The sequence below is a fragment of the Pagrus major genome, chromosome 15 (assembly GCF_040436345.1).
Source record: "Pagrus major chromosome 15, Pma_NU_1.0".
Lineage (NCBI taxonomy): Eukaryota > Metazoa > Chordata > Actinopteri > Spariformes > Sparidae > Pagrus > Pagrus major.
Window position 1 is genome coordinate 10,303,563 of NC_133229.1, and position 26,748 is coordinate 10,330,310.

The 26,748-nt window shown below is 41.0% G+C and overlaps 1 protein-coding gene across 2 annotated transcripts; it reads left to right on the forward strand.

The window, feature by feature from the left end:
• On the forward strand, positions 1-26,590 carry psme4a (proteasome activator subunit 4a). 2 transcript variants are annotated; one of them, XM_073481629.1, is made up of 48 exons: positions 1-616; positions 1,835-1,975; positions 2,240-2,356; positions 3,821-3,877; positions 5,804-5,848; positions 7,001-7,150; positions 8,646-8,709; positions 8,804-8,878; positions 9,299-9,421; positions 9,525-9,617; positions 11,236-11,501; positions 11,655-11,841; positions 11,930-12,019; positions 12,116-12,180; positions 12,346-12,496; positions 12,588-12,686; positions 12,776-12,845; positions 12,962-13,029; positions 13,115-13,330; positions 14,977-15,134; positions 15,253-15,348; positions 15,567-15,622; positions 15,736-15,792; positions 15,881-15,936; positions 16,353-16,451; positions 16,608-16,670; positions 16,753-16,848; positions 17,027-17,158; positions 17,257-17,466; positions 18,389-18,525; positions 18,779-18,832; positions 18,927-19,056; positions 19,155-19,236; positions 19,331-19,484; positions 19,619-19,688; positions 19,798-19,923; positions 20,007-20,159; positions 20,297-20,401; positions 20,600-20,691; positions 20,774-20,905; positions 21,010-21,218; positions 21,337-21,422; positions 21,543-21,671; positions 23,044-23,199; positions 24,731-24,893; positions 24,988-25,121; positions 25,220-25,360; positions 25,495-26,590. In XM_073481629.1, exons 1-47 carry the CDS (start codon positions 420-422, stop codon positions 25,352-25,354), a joined length of 5,544 nt encoding a protein of 1,847 aa, XP_073337730.1. In that variant the 5' UTR covers positions 1-419; the 3' UTR covers positions 25,355-25,360; positions 25,495-26,590. The 2 variants fall into 2 exon arrangements, with proteins under 2 accessions (XP_073337730.1, XP_073337729.1); XM_073481628.1 differs by lacking the exon at positions 3,821-3,877.
• The last annotated feature ends 158 nt before the right edge of the window (positions 26,591-26,748 follow it).

The following is a 26,748-nucleotide window of genomic DNA, read 5'->3' on the forward strand; positions in this document are numbered from 1 at the left end:
TAGAGAGCTAACTTTAGCTAGACGGTTAGCGGCTTGTCAGGTTTTTAGGATTACGTTAGCCGAAAGAGAGGGATTCGAGTGCCAACGCGTTCTCTGGACAAACTCGTGTTTTTCGTTAGCCTTAATATTTTTATACGATGACATTGGTGATGTTATTGTTTTCTGGTGAAGGAATCCAACTTTACTTAAGCTAAATAAATGGCTAGCTAGCGGCTCATCAACTTGTGAATCTCTTAACTAAGTCACTGTGTGGGCCATAACAACCTTGCAAGCTTACCATCAGCGAGGGTAAGCTAGCTTGGGAATTGCTAACCGTTATATTAGCCAGGTAGCATAACAACGTGCACTGGTAACCCGAAGGAAGTTAAACTGAGTAAAATCTGCTAGCATATCGAGGCTAGCCGGTTGGAATTTGTAATATGAAAAAGGCACAGCCTGACACACTGGGATTTGTTCCTCAAAAAGACATCGTATACAACAAACTTCTACCGTACGCGGACAGGCTAGACGATGAATCAAATGAGATTTTGGGTAAAATCAAAGGGAACTTGGCCCGAGCTGTTCAGCTCAGAGAGATATGGCCCGGTGTGCTGTTCTGGACAAGGAAACTTTCCACGTAAGTAGCGCTAATCTTTGGTATCCTAAAGGGAGGAAACAGCCGCGCACTTCATAATTTCTTAGCCTTGAGCCTTCTGAAGTAAACAAACTGTTGTATTTGTGCAACAGTACTCTGTGTATCTGCTGTATTTAGCTGTGGGGAAACATTGAAGGTGTACTGTCGGCTTGTTTGCTAGGCTAACACTTTGTTCTTGTTATAACTGTGTACACACTCGGGTCAGGAGCTCTCCCGTTAGTTAGCCTAGCTGTTTTGGAAACCCAGTATTGCTCAACAGCCCGGGGTGTTTATTATGTGCTATTAAACGTTAGCTAACCTAGTTGATTATGCCCAGGCACTACAAACTGCCCAGTGTATGTGATTAGGGACGGCCTGGGTTTCATAATCGGCGCAATAGAGTGTCAAATTCTCAACCTAACCCTGGCAGTGCAGCACAACAGGGGGTCATTGTCATTACTGGCTCTGACATTTTATTTTGGAGGCAGAGGGTCAGGTGATAACTCAGCAGATGTGTCGAAATAGAAATGGGAAATTGAGATTTTGTGGACTTTGTGGTGTTCTGCGAAGTCGCTGCCTTCAAGGGATTGCCATGCTAGTAGAGAAGACAACATCTGCAGTGTTTAACTTGGTTTTAGTGTCTTGTCTGAGACAGTTTACAGCCAAACAGATAAGACAAGTCATACATGTTCGTCAAAAGTAAACTAAACCCAACAGTTTTGTATGTATCTGGCAGTTATGAATCACACTGGGCCAGCAAAATATTTTCACTATGATTGTGGATTATTTAGAGGGCTGTTTCATTTTATTGTACTTGGTTGCTCGGCTGTCTTTAATCCTTTTCAGTCCCCAACGCTGGCACATTGCTCTGTCCAAGAGTGAGTCACTGCCGGCTCAGAGAGATGGAAAGTTTACTGTGGGGCTGACCCAGATTCTGCTCACTGGTGTTTTGGCATTTTTAATAGTGATACAGACACTTTGTAGTGGTCACTTTCAAAGGTCTCAAGAGAAGCTTATTCAGCTTAACTTGTGTTATTGTGAAAAAAAGATGAACCCATGTTTTGAAATGTGCGTGCCTGAATTTGTTGAAATATTTCTTTTTATGCAACAGTGAACATAAGCACCTCACGTTTGTGTTGTTGATGCTGCTGACACAGCTGCTCACCACTCAGGCATGATGAAACTGAAGCAATTATCCCTAAATCTGTACTTCTTATCTAGGTACATGAGGCTGTACGGGCGGAAGTTCAGCAAAGAAGACCATGTGCTGTTCATCAAGTTGCTCTATGAGCTAGTGACGATCCCCAAACTGGAGATCAGCATGATGCAGGGCCTCGCTCGCCTTCTTATCAACCTCCTCAAGTAAGAATGGGCCCCAGTTATTTCCTCAACAGCTTGTACACATGATAAACACTCAATTATGTCACACTTCCAGTTCTACAGATCATTTTGAGTGTTTTTTTGTTTTTGTTTTCTCCATTAAATAACTTATATTTAAAAAAAAATGCTGCAAACTCACCACTGATGATTAACTGTGCAACCTTATGGATTTTTTTCCCATAGGGTAAGACTGTATGCTGAGCTAGGATCTGAGTGTTTATTCTGTATGTCTGATTCATCCAACAGGAAGCGGGAGCTACTGTCAAGGGAGGACCTTGAGTTGAGTTGGAGACCGCTGTATGAGCTGCACGACAGGATCCTTTTCTCTAAGACAGAGCATCTGGGCCTCAACTGGTTTCCCAAGTATGCCTCTGTTCTTTACTGTCGCCGTTAATATTACTGTTTTTTAAAAGGCATGCTCAATCATCGCATTTAGGAATCGCCATGGGCATATCCAATGAGGAGGGCACATTCACTACATTTGAATTGGACACTTTTGTTGGTTGTGTGGTACATCAGAACATCTCCGACAGAACTTCAGCTGTGTTTATCTCTAATATTCGTCTTTTTTTTAAAGGATTAGAATAATGTTAATGTAATTATTGAAGAGTAATTATCGAAAACAGAAGAAACATTTTAGCATGTGAGGGAATATGGATTCCTTTTACTAGAAAAGCTACTGAATAAGACTGAAATCAGCCTTTTCATTCAAATTATAAAGCCCTGTTCCAAGTTTCCAAAATATTTTTCATGTCTTCACTATTGATGACTTTAAACATTTAATGGAATAGCTACTATAATAATTTGTTAGACTAACCAATGTTAAAAAACAAGGTTGATTATTGTTTGCTTTGTTAATTTTGGGCTTTAAACAACTTTGCTTTAAAGGTGCACTATGTAGTTTTGGGTCAGAAAATTTGAACAGAAGAGATAGATCGACTTTGATTGATTTTCATTGCTGAATACACTGAATAAATAAACTGTCCCCAGAGGACAGTGCAATTTCATACTGTTTGACTTTGTTTATATTTGCAGGACTCTTCGAGGTAGACGCCTTTATAGCTTCAAACAGTATTCTGGGGACCTTGATCCCCTCTGAGGATGGCTTATTATGCTTATTATTCAGTTGTGAGAATATATCAAATGAATAAATTTCTGTGTTTGTATTATTGACTTATTAATATTGTAAATATTACCTTTCTAAGATTCAGTTTCTTTTCCAAACCAACATGGTGCACCTTTAATAAATAAATGGATAGATATATTTACATATCAAGGGGGAATAGTTCCACAAACCCATTTTGTTATTGTTACTCTTAGGTTAAGGGTTTCAGTAGTGTGAATAGTCTAATTGCGTTTGATGATTGGACCAGTCGACAGAGAACAAGGGGACCATCTTTTGTTTTAAGCCACACACCCTTCATAACTGTACTTTTCACAAGGAGAAATGTTCACTCTGACACTACAGTTTTGGAGAGAAGTTTGAATGTCAGTCCACCCTGTGCAACACCCTTAGAAAATTCCCTGTGAGGTTTCTTAGCAAGCAGTGCGAGGTGCTCTTTTATGGTGCTATGGCAACATTGTATGTTTATCACATAAATGCCTTGCTAGCACATCACTTCATGTTACGGCTGATGGAAGCAAGCTGCTTTGGCTGATTGCCAGCTCACCTCTTTCCAAACTCTACTTATGCACACAACACATGATACTCTGATGATAAAATTGTGTAAGTTGATGCATTTAGTATGTATATCATATTTTTGAGTGATTGGCACTTTGTCGTGTGCTGAATGTGTTCTTTATGCCTTTGTCTCCTCTCACATTCAGTTCTCCACGGCCTCGTTCATCCTCTAAACTCATAATGATAAAATTGGTTCAGAGGTGGTAAGGACAATACTTCTCTTTGTGTTTTACTTTGAATCATCTTTTGAGGCACTTACATGTTTTTTTTTTACATACATTGCATGTGAAAACAAAAACTGGACACCCCATTTGCAGCTTGTGACAGAAGAAATGTCAAGAATTAATCAATGTTAACATTTCACACATACTGGAGACTGTCGCACTGCAGCTAAAAAGGTTTTTTCTACCCTTCTCATATCCCCTATATCAACTGTGAGAGAGTGATAATAGACTGTGTAGTTTCTTTTATAAAATTTCCTGGGATTTCTGTCAGTTTGGGTTTCCCAGTATTTCAGCCATAGTGGATTATATGAAAGCAACGTACTAACAAAATGATGTTGTCCATATTAGGAAGGATTATCTACATTTTGGTTCATGGTCAGGGGAGTTTTTGCTGTTGCACATCCCTCCTCTCAGCTTGCCTTTCAAGTTAGCCATACCTGCACTACTACTCAGCATTTTCAGGAGTCACTGAGGAGCCCAAGCTCTTGTCACGTTTCGTCGACACGGAATGTGTCGGGTTGAATGTGAGGGTTCACTTGAACTAAAGGTCATTTTGTGTAGTCTGGGGTTCCTCCTCACCGAATGTCCGAGCACTTTGGAACAGGACACTCACTTTGCCTAGTTCTTGTTGCCGTTGGATTTGCAGTGCATGACTTTGACCCTGGTCTGTAGCCTGTGTGCTGTGGGCTTCCAGTGCTTAAGATTCAGCTAGGAATGTGCATTTAGATAGCTGCAGTTTGGCTGGCAGAGTGTCCCCCACAATTCAGCTATTGTTAGAGTATTAAATCGGGAGTATGTCAGCTAGAAAAAGACTTGATTGATGTGGAGATAATAAATAACCAGTTGCTGAGTGGGATTGGCGGGGCATTTCCAACAAGGCATGGCTTGAGCTTGCATGCGAGCAGATCGGTGGGATTGTGTGTGGGGAGCTCAAAAGCTGTGGTTATATCGGTCCCGAGCTTTCAACACTGTTATGTGACCACAGTCCTGCGTTTGCAGTCTATATGTAAAGGTAATCATGTCAGAAGTGTGACATGTAAGAGGCTTTATAATTAGATGTTATTTTTAGGCCTGTCACAATAATTAACTACTTATTGTTAGACCGTATATTATCTCAGAAAGAATTTCGATAAAGGATATTATTGTCATTTTAAGACCAATTTATGCCATTGATATAATGATGATATTAAAAAAATCTGAATCTGAATTTCTATTCCAAAACTACATAGTGCACCTTTATTATTCAGACATTGGAACTGGAATGTGAAAGAAGCATTAAGGTATCCTAAAGAAGTAAAACATAAATAGTCACATTCTGATGTAAACAAACACACATGTAAACACAACTGACAATATCGAGGTCGGCAAAAATGATCAATTTGTATGATAACATATGTGAGATACGAAAGATTAATAACTATTGTAATTAGCATGACAGGCCTACAGTAGTAGTTTATTATAAGCTGTAAGTTGTCGCCTAGTGCTTGCTCATGATGGTAATTGTTGCGTCTCTTTAAATAATATCATAGAGAGTATGTAAAGAGCAGGATATGGAGCTACTTTATAAGTAAAATTGACTTGACTTAAATCCCAAACTTCCTCTGACAAACTGTTAAAGCAATGACTGAGTTCAAAGTGACATGTTATTGATAAACAGTATAGGAATCCATACTGTAAGTGATTACACTCTGTTAACGACGCGTTATTAGAGTTTCCTCACTTCACACCAGCCCATAAGGTTTCCTCGTTCGCTGTGCACCAGTCAGGCGTGGAAAGGCGTTTCTGTGTGCATGCAATCAAAGTCAAGTTGCATCAGTGTGAAGATTGTTTAACTCTAACAACATCAGTGTTTCAGTGGTTGTTTTCACATGCTTTGATGCTCCTCTTTCGTTTTGTTTGTTACAGCTCTGTGGAGAGTGTGCTGAAAACACTCGTGAAAAGCTGCAGACCGTAAGTATATCTTAATATCTTTTATCTGTCTTTGACTGACTCTTCTTTCCAAATATAAGCTCCTGGAGGATTTTAGTAAGATACTGGAAATGTAATTGTTTTCAAATTCATGTTTATGTTAGGACATTTAATTGATTGTATTATTGATTTTAGTGACTTCATAAGGGATCTATTAATAGGGACAGAGATATATAGAAAACTACAACTACATAAAGCTGAGCTGTTAAAAATGAACATCCCTAAAGATTGGTCGAATGTTGCTCATTAGGTTTCCTTTAATTGCTTCATTATTCCACAGCTTTGTTGTCACCAGCAGGTCCCTGACCGCGTTCACCTTAGATGTGCGCTGTGCGCATGCAGATATCTTAGGCAAGCCCTGGGACTCGTCCCTCGCTTTGCACTTAGGCAGATAATCCTATTATCTCATCTAATTCTGTCTTGTGTGAGAGTTTCCTGTTTCTGTGAGAAGGGAGAGTGATTTGTGGTCAGCTGCTGAGACGCTGTGGATCAGTGATGAGGCATAGGGGAAGTGGCGTTGGTTGGAAGTGACAGTTTTCAAGCCGTCCTGTGGATTTGGAATCGCTGAGGAGGCTAGGTGACCTGAAATAACCTGCAAGGTTTACACAAGCACGTAATGAACCGTGAAAATCCCCCTGTGGGACTATGAGCCCATTGGAACCACAGGATTTGCCCCGAACAGCTCAAATGTGCCAGGTGTATGACTTGTAATCTCCCGTTTGGGGAACATTGTGCTCCGACATTAAAATTTCAGTCTCCTGTCTGTAACGCGATCAAAACATAAAAGTACTTGATGAATAGAAACTCGAAATGATGACCAAATGAATATTATATGCTATTGCTTTGAAGCTATCACATAGGGTCGTTTATTTAGATAAATATAATCTAGGTACTCCCTGGTTGTCAGTCTCTAGCATCTCGTGAGTGTTCAGATGTCTTCAGATGTGATTTGTGAGCGACCCTAAGAGGCTTGTCCATCTTTGAAACGCTCTCTAAGCTGCTCTGCTGCTTCAGATGGTGCATATGTCCATATCTACCCATTCACAAGCTGTTGAATGATATAAATAATGTTCTTAACATCTGTCACTTGCTCAATTTTACAAACAAACTAATGAATATTGTCTGTCTGTTCAGATACTTTTCAGAGTCTGCTACTCAGGAGATGCTGGATGAGTGGAGACCACTCCTCTGTCCCTTTGATGTCACCATGCAAAGAGCAATCAGCTACTTTGAGCTCTTCCTACCCACGACTCTGCCTCCAGAGCTGCACCACAAGGGGTTCAAGTAAGAAACTTCTCATCCTCTCCTACGTATATGGTCGAGATCCAAGATAATCGCTCCAGTCTGAGGGCAGTTGAGCGAGTCAGCCTTGAGATCCGGTAAAGAACAGCCTGGCTGCCGAAGCGAAAAGAGATGAATGAATGAAGAGTGTGGCTGTGTCAGCCATATATACTGCATAAAGGCAAAGATACCCAAGGCAGACGTCACGACTGCCAACCACACAGTGCTGGCATAATGAAATAAGTGCCTCTGAGAATATATGAGGGGGCGTATCCCATAGTGACACATAGAAAAGTGTTCTATAAAAGAGAACCGAGATACAGCTCCAGTTTTCTGTTTTTTTAACCAGTAAAATCAAAACACACACTGATTTCAGTTACTTTTTCTCTTTGTATTTTTACTGCTGGTTAAAAGTTAATCGAACTCATTTTGATATTAGTTAAGTGCTTTCATTCCTCCCACATCATTACACCATAGTGCAGAGAGGTGGTGAGTGACTTCTTAGGCCCCTTAATACAGACAGTGCATCCCTTAAATGTCACCGCCTACCTAATGCCTCAACAATGTAACACAGCGCTGACCAGATGCATCCTTTCATGGCCTGGGGAACAAAGCAAGTGATCACTCTAAGGTTTTTCCAGGATCATAACAGTGACTTCAGTGTACATTTTAAGATCTCAGCCCACAGGGTGAACAGCAGTCTGTTGCAGGAATGCTGGGCCAAAACTGTAGAGTTGGCATGGACATGAAGTCCTAAGAAGTGTTCACATTATCTTGCATGCCTTGTAAATGTAGTTTTTTTCTGGAGGTGCATAGAGCATGAACTTGAGTATCTATTTATTATATGGGTCCATAGTTTCCTAATGATTTTCTTTTGAAGTTTCCTGGAAATAACTACGTGATTTGGTACTAAGTTTAGGGGAAATAGGAATTTCCCTAGGAGAACTGCTTCATGTCAAACTTAAAGGTGCAATATGTAAGAATTGGCATCTTGTTGAATTCATATTCAAAATAAATAGGGGGCAGCATATTAACAAATAACCAGTGACTGCTGTTAACTGTTGCTAGTGTTAGAGCTAGTCAGCTCAGTAAGCCGTCCAGCTAGCGGTCCAGACTGGGAGCTTGGAGCGCCAGGGGACTGTTTGTGTTTACACTGCTACACCAGGACCAAGACCAGCTGGGGCTAGCCTGTTAGCATGCTAACGTCAGTAATTAATTCGTCATTCATTTGTTTTAGGTAACCAATTTTTCATATATTTTTAATTGTATGCCAGCCAATAGAGACGTTTCACATTTTAGCATGTTCATCTGACCTGCTGTGCACTGACAATTTACTGACAAATTTACTATAAACCTGCATAAAGTATTAACCAAATGTAATTAATTAAATTGCAACTTTAGAAGTCTAGAAAGAGAACAAACTGCACTCCCTTTGACACCTGTCTATTACATATCACGTGTATGTCTTCTGCTTTTGTAACCGCTTGTTTATCTGCAGGCTGTGGTTCGACGAGTTGATCAGCTTATGGGTGTCTGTGCAAAATCTTCCAAGCTGGGAAGTGGTATGTAGCTTAATTTGTTTAAAGAAATGAACTGATGCGCAGTAGTCAGTGTTTCTGTCTTCCCAGTGTAACATGTTGTTGTCCATCTTTGCAGCATCTGGTCAATCTCTTTGCTCGCTTGTCAAACGACAACATCGGCTACGTTGATTGGGACCCTTACATCCCTAAGGTTTGTTTTTTTTTCTCTCCATCATCTGCTACATGTTTTAGTACTTGTTTGTTTTGAGATTTGGAGCACATGCTGTCATGTGTGGCCTGATGACCTTTATGATATTGCCTCATGGTGTGTATTTCATGGCCACTGCTGCGTGTCAAAGAAACACACTATCACATTTCCTTGTTGATCTTGCTGTTGGTCAATGAAGGGAAGTGACTTGCATCACGACTGTTCTGATTCATGACTGTTCTGATTCATGTTTTTTTGACAGCACCAGCATGTGTTACTGATAAACAAATGCACACTCCTGACCTGTTAGGTCCAATCAAATATCATGGGCCTTTAATCACTTTTACAACAAATTAGTCTACATCAAAATGATCATCAGACATGAAACGTTCGACCATAATTATTTTGTTTTTCACATTTCAGATTTTCACAAGAATATTGAGGAGCTTGAATCTCCCTGTGGGGACCAGTCAGATGATGGTACCACGTTACATCACCAATGCCTACGACATCAGTCATGTGGTGCTTTGGGTGTCGTCCCTCCTGGTTAGTTCATTCTTCATAAATTATGTGATTGGTGAATAACAGCAGCCACAGATAGTGTCAGAAATGTGTTACTCGCGATGATCCCATACTATCTCAATTTCAGGGAGGACCCAGCAAGCAAGCACAAGCACAGCTCAGTGGCCTTTTCAACAGTATCGCATCCTTCTTCCACCCATCAAACCATGGCCGCTGGTTGGTGAGTCACTTCTTACGTCTTTTGGATGATTGTGGAACTGAAGAAACCATAAAGAATGTGGAAAGCTTCATTAGACCGTCCAATCAGAAACTCAGTGTTCTCAGCGACCCACTAGAGTTTATAGGTCTGACATCTACTTTTCTGTGGTCTTTAGATGGTTCAAAAATAGCTGCTAAAGAGAGGAAAGGGTCATTTGCTTAAAGCCTCTCGAAACTTGGTTTAAATTTTCATTATTTGTCTCCAGCATTAGATATTCATAACAAAATAAGCGTCAATCAAAGTTAAGGTTTGAAGGGTAAAAATATCTTAGCTTCACACTCCAAAACTCAGCTACTCTGCATCATCAGAACCGTGTGGGTGTGGTTGGCTCAGATTTGAGCGCCATTACAGTGGCCGCCTCAACAACTGACATCAAATTTTGACTCAAATGTAGCTCAACTCTGATTGGTGGAGGGAAATATATGACATCATGTTTTGTCCAGATGAGGCCCATCGACATAAAGCTACAACAAGGAGCTTTAATTTTTTTCTGTTTCATAACCAATTGAAAGGTAATTGTAGTACATTTAAGTACAAACAAAACATTTTTTTAAGTGGCAGAAAACCTAATGTCCATCTAGGACCCCATTGAAAACTTAGGTTTTCAAGAACTTTTAGATTACAATTAGTATTTTTACCAATATTAAAGGAAAAAAATACTGATCAAGTCAACACACATAGATTTGGAATATGTTTTACCGTTCAAACGAGTGTGTTTGTACAAGAGGCATGAACATCATAAAGTGAAAGTCATGAGGCTTTGCATTCTTCCATTGAGTTTAATTGCATCCCTCATCCAGGTCCTTCCAACTATAATCCCAACACCATGTTAATAGAGCATACCATGGCTCACTGCAGCAGCATGTACAATGACAGAGGGCGTATTCAGTCGTCATCATTTTTCTAGGAAGCTTCCGGAATCTCGACGTCCGTCACGGTTTACGTCAGGGTTTATGTCAGTATCGAGTTCAGAATTGACAAGAGAACATGTGAGTGAGCAGTTGCAATGCTATTAAAGGTCACCGGGCACCGGGCCACATGCCTTTCTGTTTTGAGGATCCCCTTCTACTGGATTTGAAGCACCGCAGGCAGCAACATGTCCTCACACACAAACCTTTATTTTTGGCAGAGGGGAATGAGTTTGTGTATTCTTAGCTGTTGCTTGGATACACGTGAGATGTTGGTCCACTTCACTGCAGTTTTTGTTACATGTAAACATTGTTTCGCAATATACTGAGAGTAGAAACTATGACTGTCACGTAATAACATGGGCTTTTTAAAGCCTCCGCCGTGCCCCTCACTGGAAGTGGAAATAAAAAATCTCACTGTGTAATAAAATGAGTGTTCTTTTTCCCTTTTGAAATTTAATTCAAGGGATTTGACTTTACTAAAAATAATCCCATAATTGAAACATACATACAAGACAAGTAGCCAAAGCTGTGTTCACAGTGTATTGGTTTGTGTTTATATGTTCATTATGTCATGTTTGTTTCCAGATGTTTGTCCAGACTACATGGAGGCACACTGTCTGCCTCTTTGTCATGCATCTGTCTTTCTGTCCCTCTGTACTCATGTCCAGATGAAGCTCATGAAGCTTCTCCAGCGTCTCCCAGCCAGCGTGGTGCGGCGGCTACACCGAGAGCGCTACAAAAAGCCCACATGGCTGACACCGATACCAGACAGTCACAAGCTCACAGAGGAGGACATCACAGACTTCGTGGAGAGCATGATGCAGCCGGTCCTGCTGGCCATGTTCAGCAAGACGGGCAGTCTCGATGCAGCCCAGGCCCTGCAAAACCTTGCTCTAATGAGGCCTGAGTTGGTCATTCCCCCTGTGCTGGAGAAGTGAGTTTTATCTCAAGGATAAAATATTAACCCAAGTTCGGCTTCTTCAGAAATTGTTGCACTGTTGCTAGTTTTCCGCTTTAGATAAGAGACGGGGCCACATTTTCATAAACATGAACACAAAGGACTGATTGTTCTCTGTCTCTGCCATAGAACATACCCTGCTCTGGAGACTCTAACAGAGCCCCACCAGCTGACCGCCACTCTGAGCTGCATGATTGGTGTGGCACGGAGCCTAGTGTCAGGTGGGCAGCGCTTTCCTGAGGGGCCCACTCACATGCTTCCCCTGCTCATGAGGGCTCTGCCAGGCGTCGACCCAAATGACTTCAGCAAATGCATGGTGTGTTCCAGCGTTGTCAACGTCTACCTTCTTAAAGATTGAGTTAAAGTTCTTCAATCTGACATAAACATCATTCCCTTCCCTACAGATAACATTCCAGTTCATTGCTACGTTTGTGACTCTTGTGCCTTTGGTGGACTGTTCGTCTGCCCTACATGAAAGAACGGACCTGACAGAGGTGAATACTTACCCTTCCTCACCTTGTCATAATTAAATGCATTGTGTTAAATGATCCTTGTCAAAACCCTTTTCATATCTTTTATATGACTTTTAGGTGGAAAGAGAGATGTGCTCAGCCTCAGCTGAATTTGAGGACTTTGTGCTTCAGTTCATGGACAGGTACGTGGAGTTTTGACAAGTCATCCATCAGCAGCAGTTGCTCTCTGTAACACAGTTGTGGTAGCAGTGACATTGCAAGCTTCATAACCAACAGCATTTTCTCAGTATTTGAGTGAAATAATATCTTAAAAATATGAACTTAAGGTTTTTCTTTTATCTGCCCAGATGCTTTGCCCTGATCGACAGCAGCACTCTGGAACAAACACGAGAAGAAACGGAAACAGAGAAAATGACTCATTTGGAGAGTCTGGTAGAGCTCGGCTTGTCTTCCACCTTCAGCACCATCCTCACACAGTGCTCCTTGGACATTTTCAAGGTTAACACTTTACACATTTGTCTCATTCTACATTTATCATTCTCTCTTTTTATATATGTATATGAACACATTTGTCAATTGTTTTTAACAGGTGGCTCTAGAAAAGGTTTTCAACTTTGCAACCACCAACATCTTTGAGACCCGGGTATCTGGAAGAATGGTGGCCGACATGTGCAGAGCTGCTTCCAAGGTGAGTCTTGGCTGCTCAGACTCTTCCTGCATTAACGTCTCGTAGCGTATTAGCTTACTATCTTCATCCTCACTGTGCTTTGATTTCAGTGTCACCCTGCAGAGTCACTCAAGATGTTTGTGCCACACTGCTGTAATGCAATAAACCACATCGCTGTCAGTAAGTACAGACCACAGGGATATCAATATGCAGGTTTTCAAATGCATGACTCATGTTTTCTTCCATGAGTCTTTGTCATCTGCCTGACACATATTTCTTCTTTTTTTTTTAAACAGATGAGGAAGTGTTGAATGAGGAGGAGCTGGACAAGGAGTTGTTGTGGAATCTCCAGCTACTGTCCGAGGTGAGGTGACATACAAACTTAACCTCTACGTTCCTGTATTTACTTCTATCTTTAATGCTGTTCTTCACTATATTTTTCCCCTCAGGTCACTCGAGTGGATGGTGACAAGATCCTGCCCTACCGCTCGGACCTGGTCCAGATTTTGCAGTTGACGCTTCACCTTAAGTGTAAGCAGGGCTATATTCTAGCCTGCAACCTGCTGCACCACATCCTTCGCTCCTCAGCCCTCATCTACCCCACAGAGTACTGCAGTGTGCCAGGAGGCTTCCACCAACCAATCAGTGACTACTTACCCATCAAGGTACGTATATTGAATGGTTGTATATAGGGCTGTGTGATCAATTGATGTGTGATCAAAATTTCCCATCCAGATAACCATACAAATCACAATATAGGCCATTTTCTGTACTGAATACAAACAATAGGTAGTTTATATACAATGACCAAATCTTCTTATTACATTTTGAATTATATACTTGACAAATGAAAGTACTAACTCATATTTGATTGATCATTTAAGTATGAAGGGTGTATCTGCTGCAAAACTTGCAAAGTACAGTTTTCTGTTCCATGTCAGACTTATCATACCCAAACCACGTTAATTTAACAGAAGTAGCCCCTCTTTTAGCTACTAAGTGCTTCTTTTGTCTTGGCTGGTCAGAGCAAAGACCTTCTCATGTTCGGAATTACCCCATTCTGTGTCAAGTTCACTTATGTCCATGTTTTGTGGAAGAACACAAAGCGTCGTCTTTATGACATAAAGGATTGCTCAACAGAGTGTGATTGGTGACACAACAAAATACAACCCCTATTCCAAAAAAGTTAGGATGCTGTGTAAAACGTAAATATAAACTGAAAGCAATGCCAATTTGCAAACATACTGTGTTTACTGATAGAGGTTTTACGAAGTGTGCCCGTGCCCATGTAGTAATATCCTTTATACAAATTTGCGCTTCACAAAGTGGTGAACTGGCTCCATCTTTGCTTTTATACGACTGAGCCTTTGAAGGATGCCCCTTTCATACCCAATCATGATACAGTTCATCCCCTGTTACTGATTAACCTGTTTACCTGTAGAATGTGGAGTTTTCCACAACTTTCCCAGTCTTTTGTTGCCCCTGTCCCAACTTGTTTGAAACATATTACTGCTATCAAATTCAGAATAAGTATATATTTTAACAAAATTCAATGAGGTTGATGAGGTAAAACATTAAATATATTGTCTGTGTACTGTTTTCCATAGAGAAGATGTCCAAAAAGTTCTTCAAATTATCACATTTTGTTGTATTTATGTTTTACACAGTATCCCAACTTTCTTAGAATCAGGATTGTAAACAAAGAAACGTCATCGCGGAAATTCTCTTAAACCAGATAAGCCAGACAAGTCCCGCTGGTGCTCACTGTGACCTTTGATTAATTAATTGTCTGCTCCTCTCTTCAGACTGTCTGTCAGTGAAGACCTCATGTCCTTTGATCCTATTAAGTCCCTCTTTGGTAGAGGCATGGATAGTAGATCACTTGGTTGGATTACGGTGTTCTAGGGATGTGATTGTGGTTACCACAGTTGCCAGCAGTAGTGCAGAGGGGCAATATAAGTGTCTTGATCTCTTTTTAATGCAGTGATATACCTGATACTGTTTGCTCTGGCCACTAAACACTCAAATAGTGGTGTCTATTGTAATGTGGTAAATTATGATAAGAAAAAAAAAATGACTATGTCCCTCTCTAAGTGCTGAGAAAGCCTGTGTGTTTTGTATTTGGACCAGAGAGAAAAAAGCGCGTTCTTCAAAAAGTCTCTGTGTTGAGATAAAAGTTGCATTGGCAGGTATTTGCCTCCAAGGGGCTTTACAATCTGTACAACATGCAACACCCTGTACGCTCAGACCTTTTATTTTATGTAATGTATTAAAAAATAAGTTTTGCTAATTTTTTTTTTATCCCACATAGGATTGGGGCCGGCCTGGGGACCTCTGGAATTTGGATATCCGATGGCATGTACCCAGTGTTGAGGAGACCTCCTTTGCTTTTTATCTACTGGACCTGATCCTCCAGCCTGAACTCAAGCGCCTTCAGAGATTTGCACTGGGAGAACAGGAAATGAGCAGGTGAGGAGGCACTCCCAGAGTCACTTGATGGATGTAGTCCATTAATTGTTTATTTTTGTTTGGCTCTTTAATGCGTATATACTGTATATGTGATAGGTGTTGGTTTTGTGTTTTTCAGAGATGATGTCCTGCAGAGCCTGACCATTGTTCAGCACTGCCTCCTCGGAGCTGGGGGTCTGATGCCTCCACTGAAAGGAGAGCCCATCCCTGAACTGTGAGCAGCTGCATTCACACTTTAACTCTGTCCTGACCAAGAAAACCAGAGAAAGAGACCACTGGTTAAAAAATATCTCCTTTAGGGAAACAGTTAGCAGATGTACTTAGTCCTTGCGCAAGATTAAAGGCTAAATGCACATTTTTATTTTTAGAAAATTTGTCTTCAGACATCATTTTAAGTAATTAACTTGGCTTTGAACCTGCTTTACCCCCCAGAGTCCGCAGCATGGTGAATCTAGATGAGACCTTACTCTATACAGGAATGGAGTATGGTGCGTACACCACTTTTTAAGAGCTGTTGAATGATAAATCACTCACAATAGATGTAAATTATAGTGTTTGTCGTAGCATAATCTGACACTATAATATTTCTCTCTACCTGCAGATGTGTCCAGAGAGAACTACAGAGATGCCATCTGTAATGTGATGCGACAGCTGCTGCGTAAGTGTTCACTCTCTCTTTGTTGTGCAGCTTCAACACGCTGTGAGTTTCTTTCCTGTCGACTGAGTTCCTTTACCTCTTCTTGCAGATTACATCTTAGAGCACTCTGAAGATGACACCAAGTCTCTTTTCTCCATCATCAAGGTGAGCAGGCAGGAACACAAAAGCATGGATTTTTTTTAAGTCTTAATACTAATTAATTTGTGTTGAACAATATTCCAATATTAGGGTTCGGGCTATAGAGCATAACTGCCCTGTCGGACTGACCTTTAGCCTGCATTTCCTGATATATTTGGCTCATGTATTACAAAAAATGCTATATAACACTGGATTACAAATCCTTCAAACAAGCACACGTACAAACAATATTTTTTGGACAGCCATAGTGGATTGGCATATGTAAGCTATTATGTTGTGGAGACATAGGTTATCAATCGGCTTTATTTATTTTTCCTCTTCACTTGCATTCTACAAGTCTCTACATAAGCTATTTCTAATAGCGGATGTATTGATCCCATCTTCTAAGACTAATCAATATTTTTGTCTGTGATACCTTTCAGATTATCAGTGACCTGTTGCACTTCAAAGGCTCTCACAAACATGAGTTCGACTCCCGCTGGAAGAGCTTCAACCTTGTGAAGAAGTCAATGGAAAACAGGGTGAGAAATGAGATGTGTTATTGTACTTGGGTCACATTTGTACTATGACTCTCCTCCTCAAAGTGTACTGCAGGTGCATTACTGATACTGGTATTGCATCTTTTGTTTAAAACTGACTGGCAATTCAAAGTGTATAATGCCTTGTTGTATTTGCAGCTTCATGGCAGAAAGCAGCACATCAGAGCTCTTCTAATAGACAGAGTCATGCTCCAGCATGAGGTAAGTTTTCAAGAGAGAAATTATCATTTTGATAAGAATTATATTTTACAGCTTTAAACTTTAAATCTTTTTGTTTCATCAGCTGCGGAAGCTGACAGTGGAAGGATGTCAGTACAGGAGCATTCACCAGGAGCTGATGAGAGATCTGTTGAGGCTTTCCACCAGCTACTACAGTCAAGTGAGTTCCACAGGACACAATAGCTACATCTCATCAAGGATTTATTATCCTCCTGCTTTTATAATATGTAGTCACAGATTGACCATCATGCATCTTAAATCAAAAAGACATTTGACATGTGTGCTTAATACACCTGAAGTAAATAAGACCGTAACAGAGACTTTTTATTACTTTCCAGGTTCGCAGCAGAGCTCAAAATGTGTTGTTCACTGCACTTGGAACCTACAACTTCTGCTGCAGAGATCTCATTCCCCACGTCCTTGAGTTCCTCAACCCTGACAACAGCAGTGTCACACAGCAGCAGTTCAAAGTATGTCAGATACTGAGCTTTTTTTTTTTTTTTTTTTTTACACTTTCAAGAAATTCAATTTTTCTATTTTCTCATAAACATTCTTTGTACGTCTCCAGGGTGCCTTGTACTGTCTCCTTGGGAATCACAGCGGAGTGTGCCTGGCCAACTTGCATGACTGGGAGTGCATCGCTCTGACATGGCCTGCTGTCGTACGCTCTGGCCTCAGCTCAGCCATGTCTCTGGAGAAACCCTCCATTGTGCGGCTCTTCGACGACCTCGCAGACAAAATCCATCGCCAGTATGAGACAATCGGCATTGACTTCTCTGTAAGAGCAACACCAAAACACAATTGTGATTTCTGCCTAACTGTAATAGTGGAAGCTCATTGACTCAAAGATCATTATTGTTTAATCTTAAATGTTGATTGAAAATATGAGGTGAAATTGTATTTTTTCTAAGATATTAAGTCATGAAAATGTTAAATATTATTTGGAATTTAATTTGATTAAACTGAATCAAAAAACCATTCCACAACACAAAATTCTGATATAGAACATGTAACTTAATCCCGCATAATAAGATCATTTTATTATTAGATTAGCATTACTAATGGGTCACATGGGTATTTTTCTTAAACTTTAAAATAATGCTTTATCTCCCTCGGCTTTTGTCTTTGCTTTTGAATTCGTGCAGGAGGAGAAGCTTGTACCATTTTACACCAAAATTAGCGAGTGTTTTTTGTTTCGTTAAACATGGGTAAATCCGCCAAAAATAGGCATTTTACTTGCCATTGCCAGGAGACGAGTTGGGCTCGCTGTTTTTTGGTTTTGTTAGTTTCCTTGTCATTTGAAGTGGGACTGAATGCCGATTGTACACAGTCACATTCTAAACAAAAGCCAGATGTTAGTGGGCTTTTTGTCCAGTGTGAAAGGGGTATTATTGAAGGTACCAGAAAGACATTGACCATACAGACCCTCACAGTTGGTCTGGTACACATAAAAGCTGAGCCTTGAAAAAACTGTCAAAAAATATTTTTTTCCCTCTGACTTTCTGCTTTCGGCCCGATCATGCACTCACACATAGCTACATGACAAACAATATGTTATCAGTCTCCCCTTGTGTTTGCTTTCAGTCTTTCAAAGTTTAACAAACCACTCCCTTCAAATGGGGCTTGTTCAAGTTTCATTCCCTTCCACGTTCGGGGCAAATTATTTCTGATACTATGTTTTATCTTCTTCGTCCCTTTAGATCCCTGCTGAGAGCTGCGCCGTGGCCAAACAACTGATGATTACATCAAATCCTATTCCTGAGGATCCTGTTCCTTCAGAGGACGAGTTAGCAGAGGGCCTGAAGAGGCAGGAGGTCAAGAATGCCGAGTCTGTTGCGTAAGTTTACACCAGCAACAAGGCAAAAGGATCATCACACTGAAGACCTTACAACTCACGTTAATACAGCATCTCTTTTAGCAACTTTTATATGAAGTGGCTTAACTTGGAGCCTCCATTTCACATGATGGTCTTTTGTCTTCACAGAATTAAACAGAATATTGACACATAACCTGTATGTTAATATGAAGTGCTTACTCTGTGTACAACCATAATGTGGGCAAGATGATAATATTGCTCTGTGTATTTGTAGGAACTACAAACACCTCATTGGTGATCTGCTGGACAGCATCAACAACAGGAACATGTAAGTTATATTAATCACAATGATATATCTACATTAAATCCTGTGTAGATGTATTTATTACTATCGATAACACCTTCTTTGTTTAATGTTCCAGGCCTTGGAAGTATGAGCACATTGCCATTGGCTTCCTTTCATTGCTGCTGAGAGACGACCACCAACTCCCACCACCTGCCGTTACGTTCTTTGTCAAAAGCCTCAACCATGACTCCCTCTATGTTCGCAAGGTCTGCCATACACACATTATGACATGTAATATCAACATGGATGCATTCCACTCTTTCCTGTGGACATTTAGTCTGAAATGCCTTATTTTCTCCATTAGGTGGCGATATCAGCTTTGGCAGGGATAATGAAACAAATAAAGAGACCACATAAGAAAGTCCCCGTCAGCCCATCAGAGCTTTGTAAGCAACAAAAGATTTTGTGTATGAACATCCGTTTTTGTATCTCATTTTCATTCTTTTCATATTTTTCTAAATCCGCTCTTATCTTTGGTAGGCGGAGGGAAGCAGCTGAGTGATATGGTAGCAGGGGACCGTACAGACAACAAGTGGCTCCAGTATAACAGCAGCAGCCTGCCACGCACACAGCAGGACTGGGATGGCTGTGTGTTTGTGGAGAAGACTCACTGGGGATACTACTGCTGGCCGAGGTTCTCATTTAAGCATTACTTGTCTGTCTTTATTTGGTTTACTGGACTGTTGCTTGCTGTTATTTATCTGTTTCTTTGTATTTGTCTAACAACACCTTGTTTTTATTCACCATCATCTCATTATTGTTCTCTAGTAAACTGTCGATTTATGCACCGCTGGAGGACCAACCCAAACAGAACCTGACCAGAGAGGAAATGACAGAGGTATGTGCACAATCATACACAACCTCTTGAAAAAAATATAGCATATTTAATAGTGTAAAGTAATGTTGACTGTATCTATTGAAATTAATTTTCATACCCTTCCCAACAGCGGGAGCAGATCATCTTCGACCACTTCTCAGACCCAGTATTCATCAACCAGTTCATCGAGTTCCTCTCTCTCGAGGACCGTAAGGGGAAGGACAAGTTCAGCCCTCGCAGGTTCTGTTTGTTCAAGGTGAGATTCCTGGAGAGTAGCCAGAAACTAACTAAAGTCAGCCAACACAGACATTAATCTGTTCCCTTCTCGTGCTCTGCCAGGGTTTGTTCCGCAATTTCAGCGATGCCTTCCTTCCTCTGCTGAAGCCGCACATGGAGCGCCTAGTGGCCGACTCCCACGAGAGCAAGCAGCGTTGTGTCGCCGAGATCATCTCTGGACTGATTAGAGGATGCAAGCACTGGAGCTACTCGAAGGTATGGATTCGAAACTGACACCAAGATGTTCCATGTTCTGTGAACTCTTGGAGAAGTAATTTGATTTTACGTGAACCTACCTTTTAAAGGTGCTTTTCAGACCTTACAACTTACAACTTTTGTTTGTTTTTTTACAGGTCGAGAACCTCTGGGAGCTGTTGTGTCCACTGCTCCGCACTGCCCTGTCCAACATCACAATAGAAACGTATGCAGACTGGGGCACCTGCATTGCCACAGCTTGTGTAAGCTTTTGCCTATTTTTATCCACCATGTGTTTAGGCTTCTTAAGATTGTGAAGTTAAAATTCCTCCTTCCATCCATTACAACTGTGTGTTTTGTAGAATCTGTTAAGAACATAATAAGAACATAAAACATAATATCACAATGCTCATGTATCAGTGTTTGCTTTCATATGACTCTGTTGCGTCTGTCTCTAACAGGAGAGCAGGGACCCACGCAAGCTCCACTGGCTGTTTGAGATGCTAATGGAGTCTCCAGTCAATGGAGAGGGGGGCTCCTTTGTTGACGCCTGGTGAGTAGAAAGTCTTGCTGCCTGTAGTAGATGTTCATGCGACAGACAAACTGTGACAATTGTGCTTCTTTTTCCTTCGCAGTCGTCTCTATGTGCTGCAGGGAGGCCTCGCTCAGCAGGAGTGGCGTGTCCCAGAGCTCCTTCACAGGTTGCTGCAATATCTGGAGCCCAAACTCACGCAGGTCTACAAGAATGTACGGGAACGAATCGGCAGGTGAGGTCCCTTTTTACACTCCTAGTGAATGTGCTAGTTATCATTATTCACTCTATGTATTTTTTGTGACTAATTCTATCCTCTCTGATTTGGTGTCCTTGCAGTGTGCTCACGTACATCTTCATGATCGATGTCAACCTGCCCTACACCCAGCCGACCACCTCCCCGCGCATCTCGGACTTCACAGAGCGGATTCTGGTGCAGCTGAAGCCTCTAACCGAGGGTGATGAAGAGATCCAGAACCACGTGATCGAGGAGAACGAGGTGGGAGAGCAGGATGAGAGGACGCAAGCCATCAAGCTACTCAAAACAGGTAGGTCGAGGATCTGTCACCTGAACACAGCTGTGACAATGGAGTTAATTTAACACTCACAATTAAAGCCGAGGACCATTGTTTGCACATAAGAATTCCCGTCTTTATCCGTCTGCAGTGCTGAAGTGGCTGATTGCAAGTGCTGGTCGCTCCTTCTCCACTGCTGTCTCGGAGCAACTACGGTTGCTCCCCCTGCTCTTCAAGGTGAAACACTTGTTCATTCACAGCCTTGATCCACTAGTTTCATCACTATTAACTTTACATTTTATATCTAAAGGGACGTAAAATCATTTCCCGTTAACCTATCTTTGTCCTCTGTTCCAGATTGCTCCCGTTGAGAACGATGACAGCTACGATGAGCTGAAGAGGGATGCAAAGACCTGCCTGTCTCTGATGTCTCAGGGACTCCTCTACTCAGAGCAGATCCCCATGGTCCTCAGGGTCCTTCAGGAGGTGAGTTATTCCACACCTGCATCACACACGACTGGGCTTTTAACATTGTCACCCACTTTATAACCCATAAGATTATAAGCAGAAAGATGAATAGTTTAAAGGGAATGACAACTGAATGAGATTTTCTTGAGCCTGCCCTGCTGAACATTCATTTTTATACTAATCTGTCACATAATTTATTGTTTCACTACGATAGTGGTCAGCTCCCTGGGGAATAAATGAGACAATCTAAAAAAGATAACTGTGACAGTATTCTAGAGGATTCTCTGGGGATTTCCTGATGCACAACGGGTTGTATTACTATAACACATGTAATTTTACATGAAAAAATACAGAGAAATGACCAATCATAATGAGTCAATTAAGTAATGATTAGGAACAGTTCCAAAGCTGTGGAGTGGTATGACACACATGCAGAGATCAACGACTTGGTCTTGTTTGTGCTCACACCTTTACTGATCCACCAGAGGGGATTTTTGGGTGTAGTAGCAGCACAAGGACAAAATAAGTACAGATAAAACTAAAATGGAACATATACAAGAGCAGTTAGTCAGACACAAAAGACAAAATTACATGCAGTAAACAAATGTACAGGCATTAGCAGTATACTTATACCCACCAATAGTGATAGTACTAGTATAATCAGATAAATGATTTCACTGCTTCAGATGGAGCTAATTTTGTACATTAGTGCAACTAATGGTAACATTATTTTGCATGGATTAATCTGCTGTTTTTCTCCACAAATCGATTGATTGATTGGTTTGTAATAATTCTTCTTTAAATTCTAATTCTTGGAAAGGGGGCTTCATTTTGATTTAGCTGTTGAAACCCATATGATATTATACACGTTTTCAAAGAAAAGAAGAGCTGCCACCTAAAAACAGGGTCATGGAGGTAAGAAGATCGAGGCTGTTGAACAAACTTCTATTTGTGGGTTAAAAAATGTTTATTATTTCAACAGATTCATGAAAAACTATAGGAACATTTTGAGAGTTTTTTCGATGGAGATGCTCTGACAACAGCTTTATAAATATATGGCAGCCTCTGGTAGACTACTTGCCCCGGGATTTAAGTGATGCCATCCAAGAAAGAGCACATTCAGTTAGAAGGTTGCTTGTTTTGTAGTTTTGTTTATTGCCCTCTATTTCTCACTCGTGTTTTTGTTTATTCTCCTTAGCTCAGGCCAGTGACCTGTACTGAAAAGATTTATTCATTATCATGATGCAAAATGATGGAAGTAAACATCTGATTATGAAAAACAAAAATCTAAATGGTGTACTCATGCAGGGAATGGTCTGTTCCTCTTGTGGAACAAATGCTCAGAGTGTGTTATTGATGCTGGGATGGGTTTTCTTGTTGTGTGTTGCAGATTGCTGGCAGCAGCTCCTGGCACGCTCGCTACACAGTGCTCACATACCTCCAGATAATGGTCTTTTACAACCTCTTCACCTTCATGAGTGACCAGAAAGCGGTGAACGATGTGCGGGCACTGGTTATACAACTGCTGGAGGACGAGCAGCTGGAGGTAAAAGCGCTAAAATCATTCAGAATGGAAAGCTGAAACATGTAGTCAGCCTTTCATAAGTGTTGCTGGAAGATGGTTGGAAGATGAACACACACATATGGCAGTGTGATTACATAATCACCAAGCTATTGGCCAATACATGCTTGTTTATGCTAGCAGGCACTCTCGCTGTCTTTCAGCTTCACTGTAGTGATTCAGCACTCTCCTCCCAGCTCTCCACTCTACCCCCCCTTCCGGTCCTCTAGCTGTTGCTATGGAAACCACAGGCTGCAGTAATCTGTTGCTATGGAGATAACGTCCAGATTGAAGGAGGATGAGAGGGATGGAGTAGAGACAAAGGAGGAGTGGGGGATGGATGGAAGTAGCCATTTTTATTTGGCCTCTTAAACTAACCTAAGTCTCATTATAGGCCTCGACTGTTTGACACTTTGATTGCTCTGCTCTCTGCGGAATCACCTTTATTAGACAAATACATAAACTGAATTGATTGGTGCCGAGAGCCATTTTATGCACGCAACAACCCCTTTCTTTTATAACCTGTGTCACACAGGACACCAAGCTTAACACACGAGGAAGCTGCCTTCTGTTTTGGAGAAAATCTTAGATTCAAACATGTAACTTTGAAATGCACCTCAGAGGAAGGCTATTGCCAATTTGCCCTAGTTGCCTTTTCTACTCAAAGATCTGTATAATATCTGTTTTTGCTGAGAATAGAAACATAAAATGTGCAACAGACCATTAAAGCTCACATTATAGAGAAGCACCCCCCCGACACACACGCACATCCATCCACCCCCCCAATCCCCAGCTGGCTGCTATTTCCATCCAGCTGGCCAGTGTACAGACTCGTGGAAACACCCTGCCTAATGACATTGTTGCTGTGGTGTGTCTTATACAGTGCAGCGAGAGGTTGTCAGTAAGGTGATGGGGTTTGTCTGTTAGTGTTGGCAGTAAGAAGACCAGACAGAGATGCTACAGTATCTAAATTATGCACAACACTTGTGTTTGGGGCAGAAACTTTTAAGGACCAGAGTAGGCAGATACAATCTACATGTTTGATTATGTATTTTCTCATTTAAGTAGTAAAACAATATACTAAATTAACCAAAATAAAATAAATTAAATCTATCATCGATCTTTTTAGATAAAATACATGAGCTTCATGTATTTTAGCACCATACTGGAAAGAAGGGCACCTCAACGCAGGACATCGCGTTGATCACTGGCAGCGAGTTCCAGAATAATCAGCTTTTTGATCCATGTACTGAAGTTAGACCATTATAACGTGTGTTATTCATGAAGATCTTTAGTTAGCGACTTAATCGAGTGAATATTACTAAGACTATAACTATTGCCTCACCCACTTAGCTAATGCTTCTGAAGCCTTAAAAAGTGCTGCCTGTACATTAGTTATTGTACTTTGTTCCACCGAGCACCGAAAGTGTCCTCCCCAGGATACTCGAAGATACTGCACCGTAGTGACTAAATACGAGTTGAACTTGACATCTCTTCTTCTGCCTGTGTTTTCTAGGTAAGAGAAATGGCCGCCACAACACTCAGTGGTTTCCTTCAGTGCAATTTCCTGTCCATGGACGCCCCCATGCAGGCACATTTCGAGGCTCTCTGCAAGACTTGCTTGCCTAAGAAGAGGAAGAGGGAGCTGGGCTCCACAGTGGACACTATACCCTCTGCTGGTAAGGAATTAACTACTCGAGAATATGTGATGACACACCTCGTACGAAGTTCTTTGTCATTTTAATGGAATCCCTCCTTGTTGTGTTTTTGTAGACCTGGTGCGGCGCCATGCTGGTGTTCTCGGGCTGAGCGCTTGTATTCTCTCCAGCCCATATGATGTGCCCACCTGGATGCCCCAGCTGTTGATGGACCTGAGTGCTCACCTCAATGACACACAACCCATTGAAGTATGTGTAATCACCTTATATTTACAGTTTTTTTAAATTGCCCAACTTCCCAACAACAAAACCTGTGCAGTGTGGTCATAATTTGTGTTTGTTTTCAGATGACTGTGAAGAAAACTCTGTCAAACTTCCGACGGACTCACCATGACAACTGGCAGCAACACAAGCAGCAGTTCACAGACGACCAGCTGCTGGTCCTGACTGACTTACTGGTCTCCCCTTGTTACTATGCCTAAAACCCGGTAAAGCATTTTGACTTCACACATCACTGAATGTGTTCACACATTACTGAATTACTGAAGGGATGATTTTATAGTGGAAAGTGAGAACTCATTGAGCCACCTTTTAACAGTTCTGTTTGTTTCCCTTGTTTCAGTTTGGGATGACCCCAGATTTACAGATACCAGCCCACACTGGGGAGGATGATCCAGTTCTCATTGATGAATGAAAGAAACAGCGTCACCCTGTAAGAAGAGTGCCACACAAAGTAATGAAGCTGTGGCACTCAGAAGGATTGAAAAGTTGTGTATTTATGTATTTAGCTCATTTACATTTCTACTATACTTAATATTTAAGGATCAATCATAGCAGGGATGAATGACCTGCAGTTTGTAACATTTCTGTACAGATTTTTTTTTTTTCTCCCTCTTCTTTTTTGGTTTGTTTGTGTGCATGTGCACGGGTGTATGTGTGTGCGCGCGATTATGGGATGCTTGAAGACATCTGCCAGTGTCCCACACATTTCTCAGGATTTCTATCCCAAGTATCAACTCTGAGCCAACACTTTGTCCGGTGCAGGACACACTCACAGAAGACTGACTGACTGAATGGTCTCTTTAGATTTAACTGACACCTGCAACACACAATGTTTGTGTGGCTCTTTGCTCTAAATATGATTATATGCATCATGTATGTGTATGTCATGGTATAGCAAATATGCACAAACATATTTATTTATTTATTTGACTTTTTTTTTTTTTTTTTTGAAGTGCACAGTTTTTAAGTTTTTCATAGAAAGTATTTCTGATATAAAGTAGATGGCTGAGCTTTTAGCGCTGGAGCCTGTTCTCATCTACTCTTGCAGAGAAAGGGAGAGGGCAAGCTCCCCTCGCTGCTGTGCTGTGTGATGCGTTTGCTGTGAGGACATGAGCACAGTTGGATCATTGACCATTTCATGTGTATTGGTGCAAGAAAATAACCAAACCGCCTGTCAATAATAATTGTGACCTCTTCCCTCTTATCCTCGGTTACAGTCACCTTTTTTCTAAAAGCCCATTGAGCTGAAATTAAATTACTTTGGTTTGTGTATGTTTTCCCCTGATGACTTGAAATTAGTCTAAAGCATTGAAGCATTTAGTACCTCACTTATGTATAGTGTAGTGCCAAAACTGCAGTGATTTTTTTTTTTTTTTTTTAGATGTACTGTTTGCTTATTGAATGAGATGACAATAAATTGTTTGTAACAAAACCTACATTTGATTGACTTTCTTTTAATTAAGTTGTCTCACAACATTCATAATATGTATCATATTTAAAATTCATTATATTTTATATGTTATTATTATTATTACCTCTGCAAAGGAGGTTATGTTTTCAGCTGTGTTCGTTGGTTGGTTGGTTTGTCAACAGG

Coding starts and splice junctions, on each gene's coding strand:
- psme4a (XM_073481629.1), top strand. CDS start 420: ATGAAAAAGGCACAGCCTGACACACTGGGATTTGTTCCTCAAAAAGAC. Junction 2,357..3,820: donor GGCCTCAACTGGTTTCCCAA/GTATGCCTCTGT, acceptor TCTCACATTCAG/TTCTCCACGGCCTCGTTCAT. Junction 20,402..20,599: donor CCTGCATTGCCACAGCTTGT/GTAAGCTTTTGC, acceptor TGTCTCTAACAG/GAGAGCAGGGACCCACGCAA.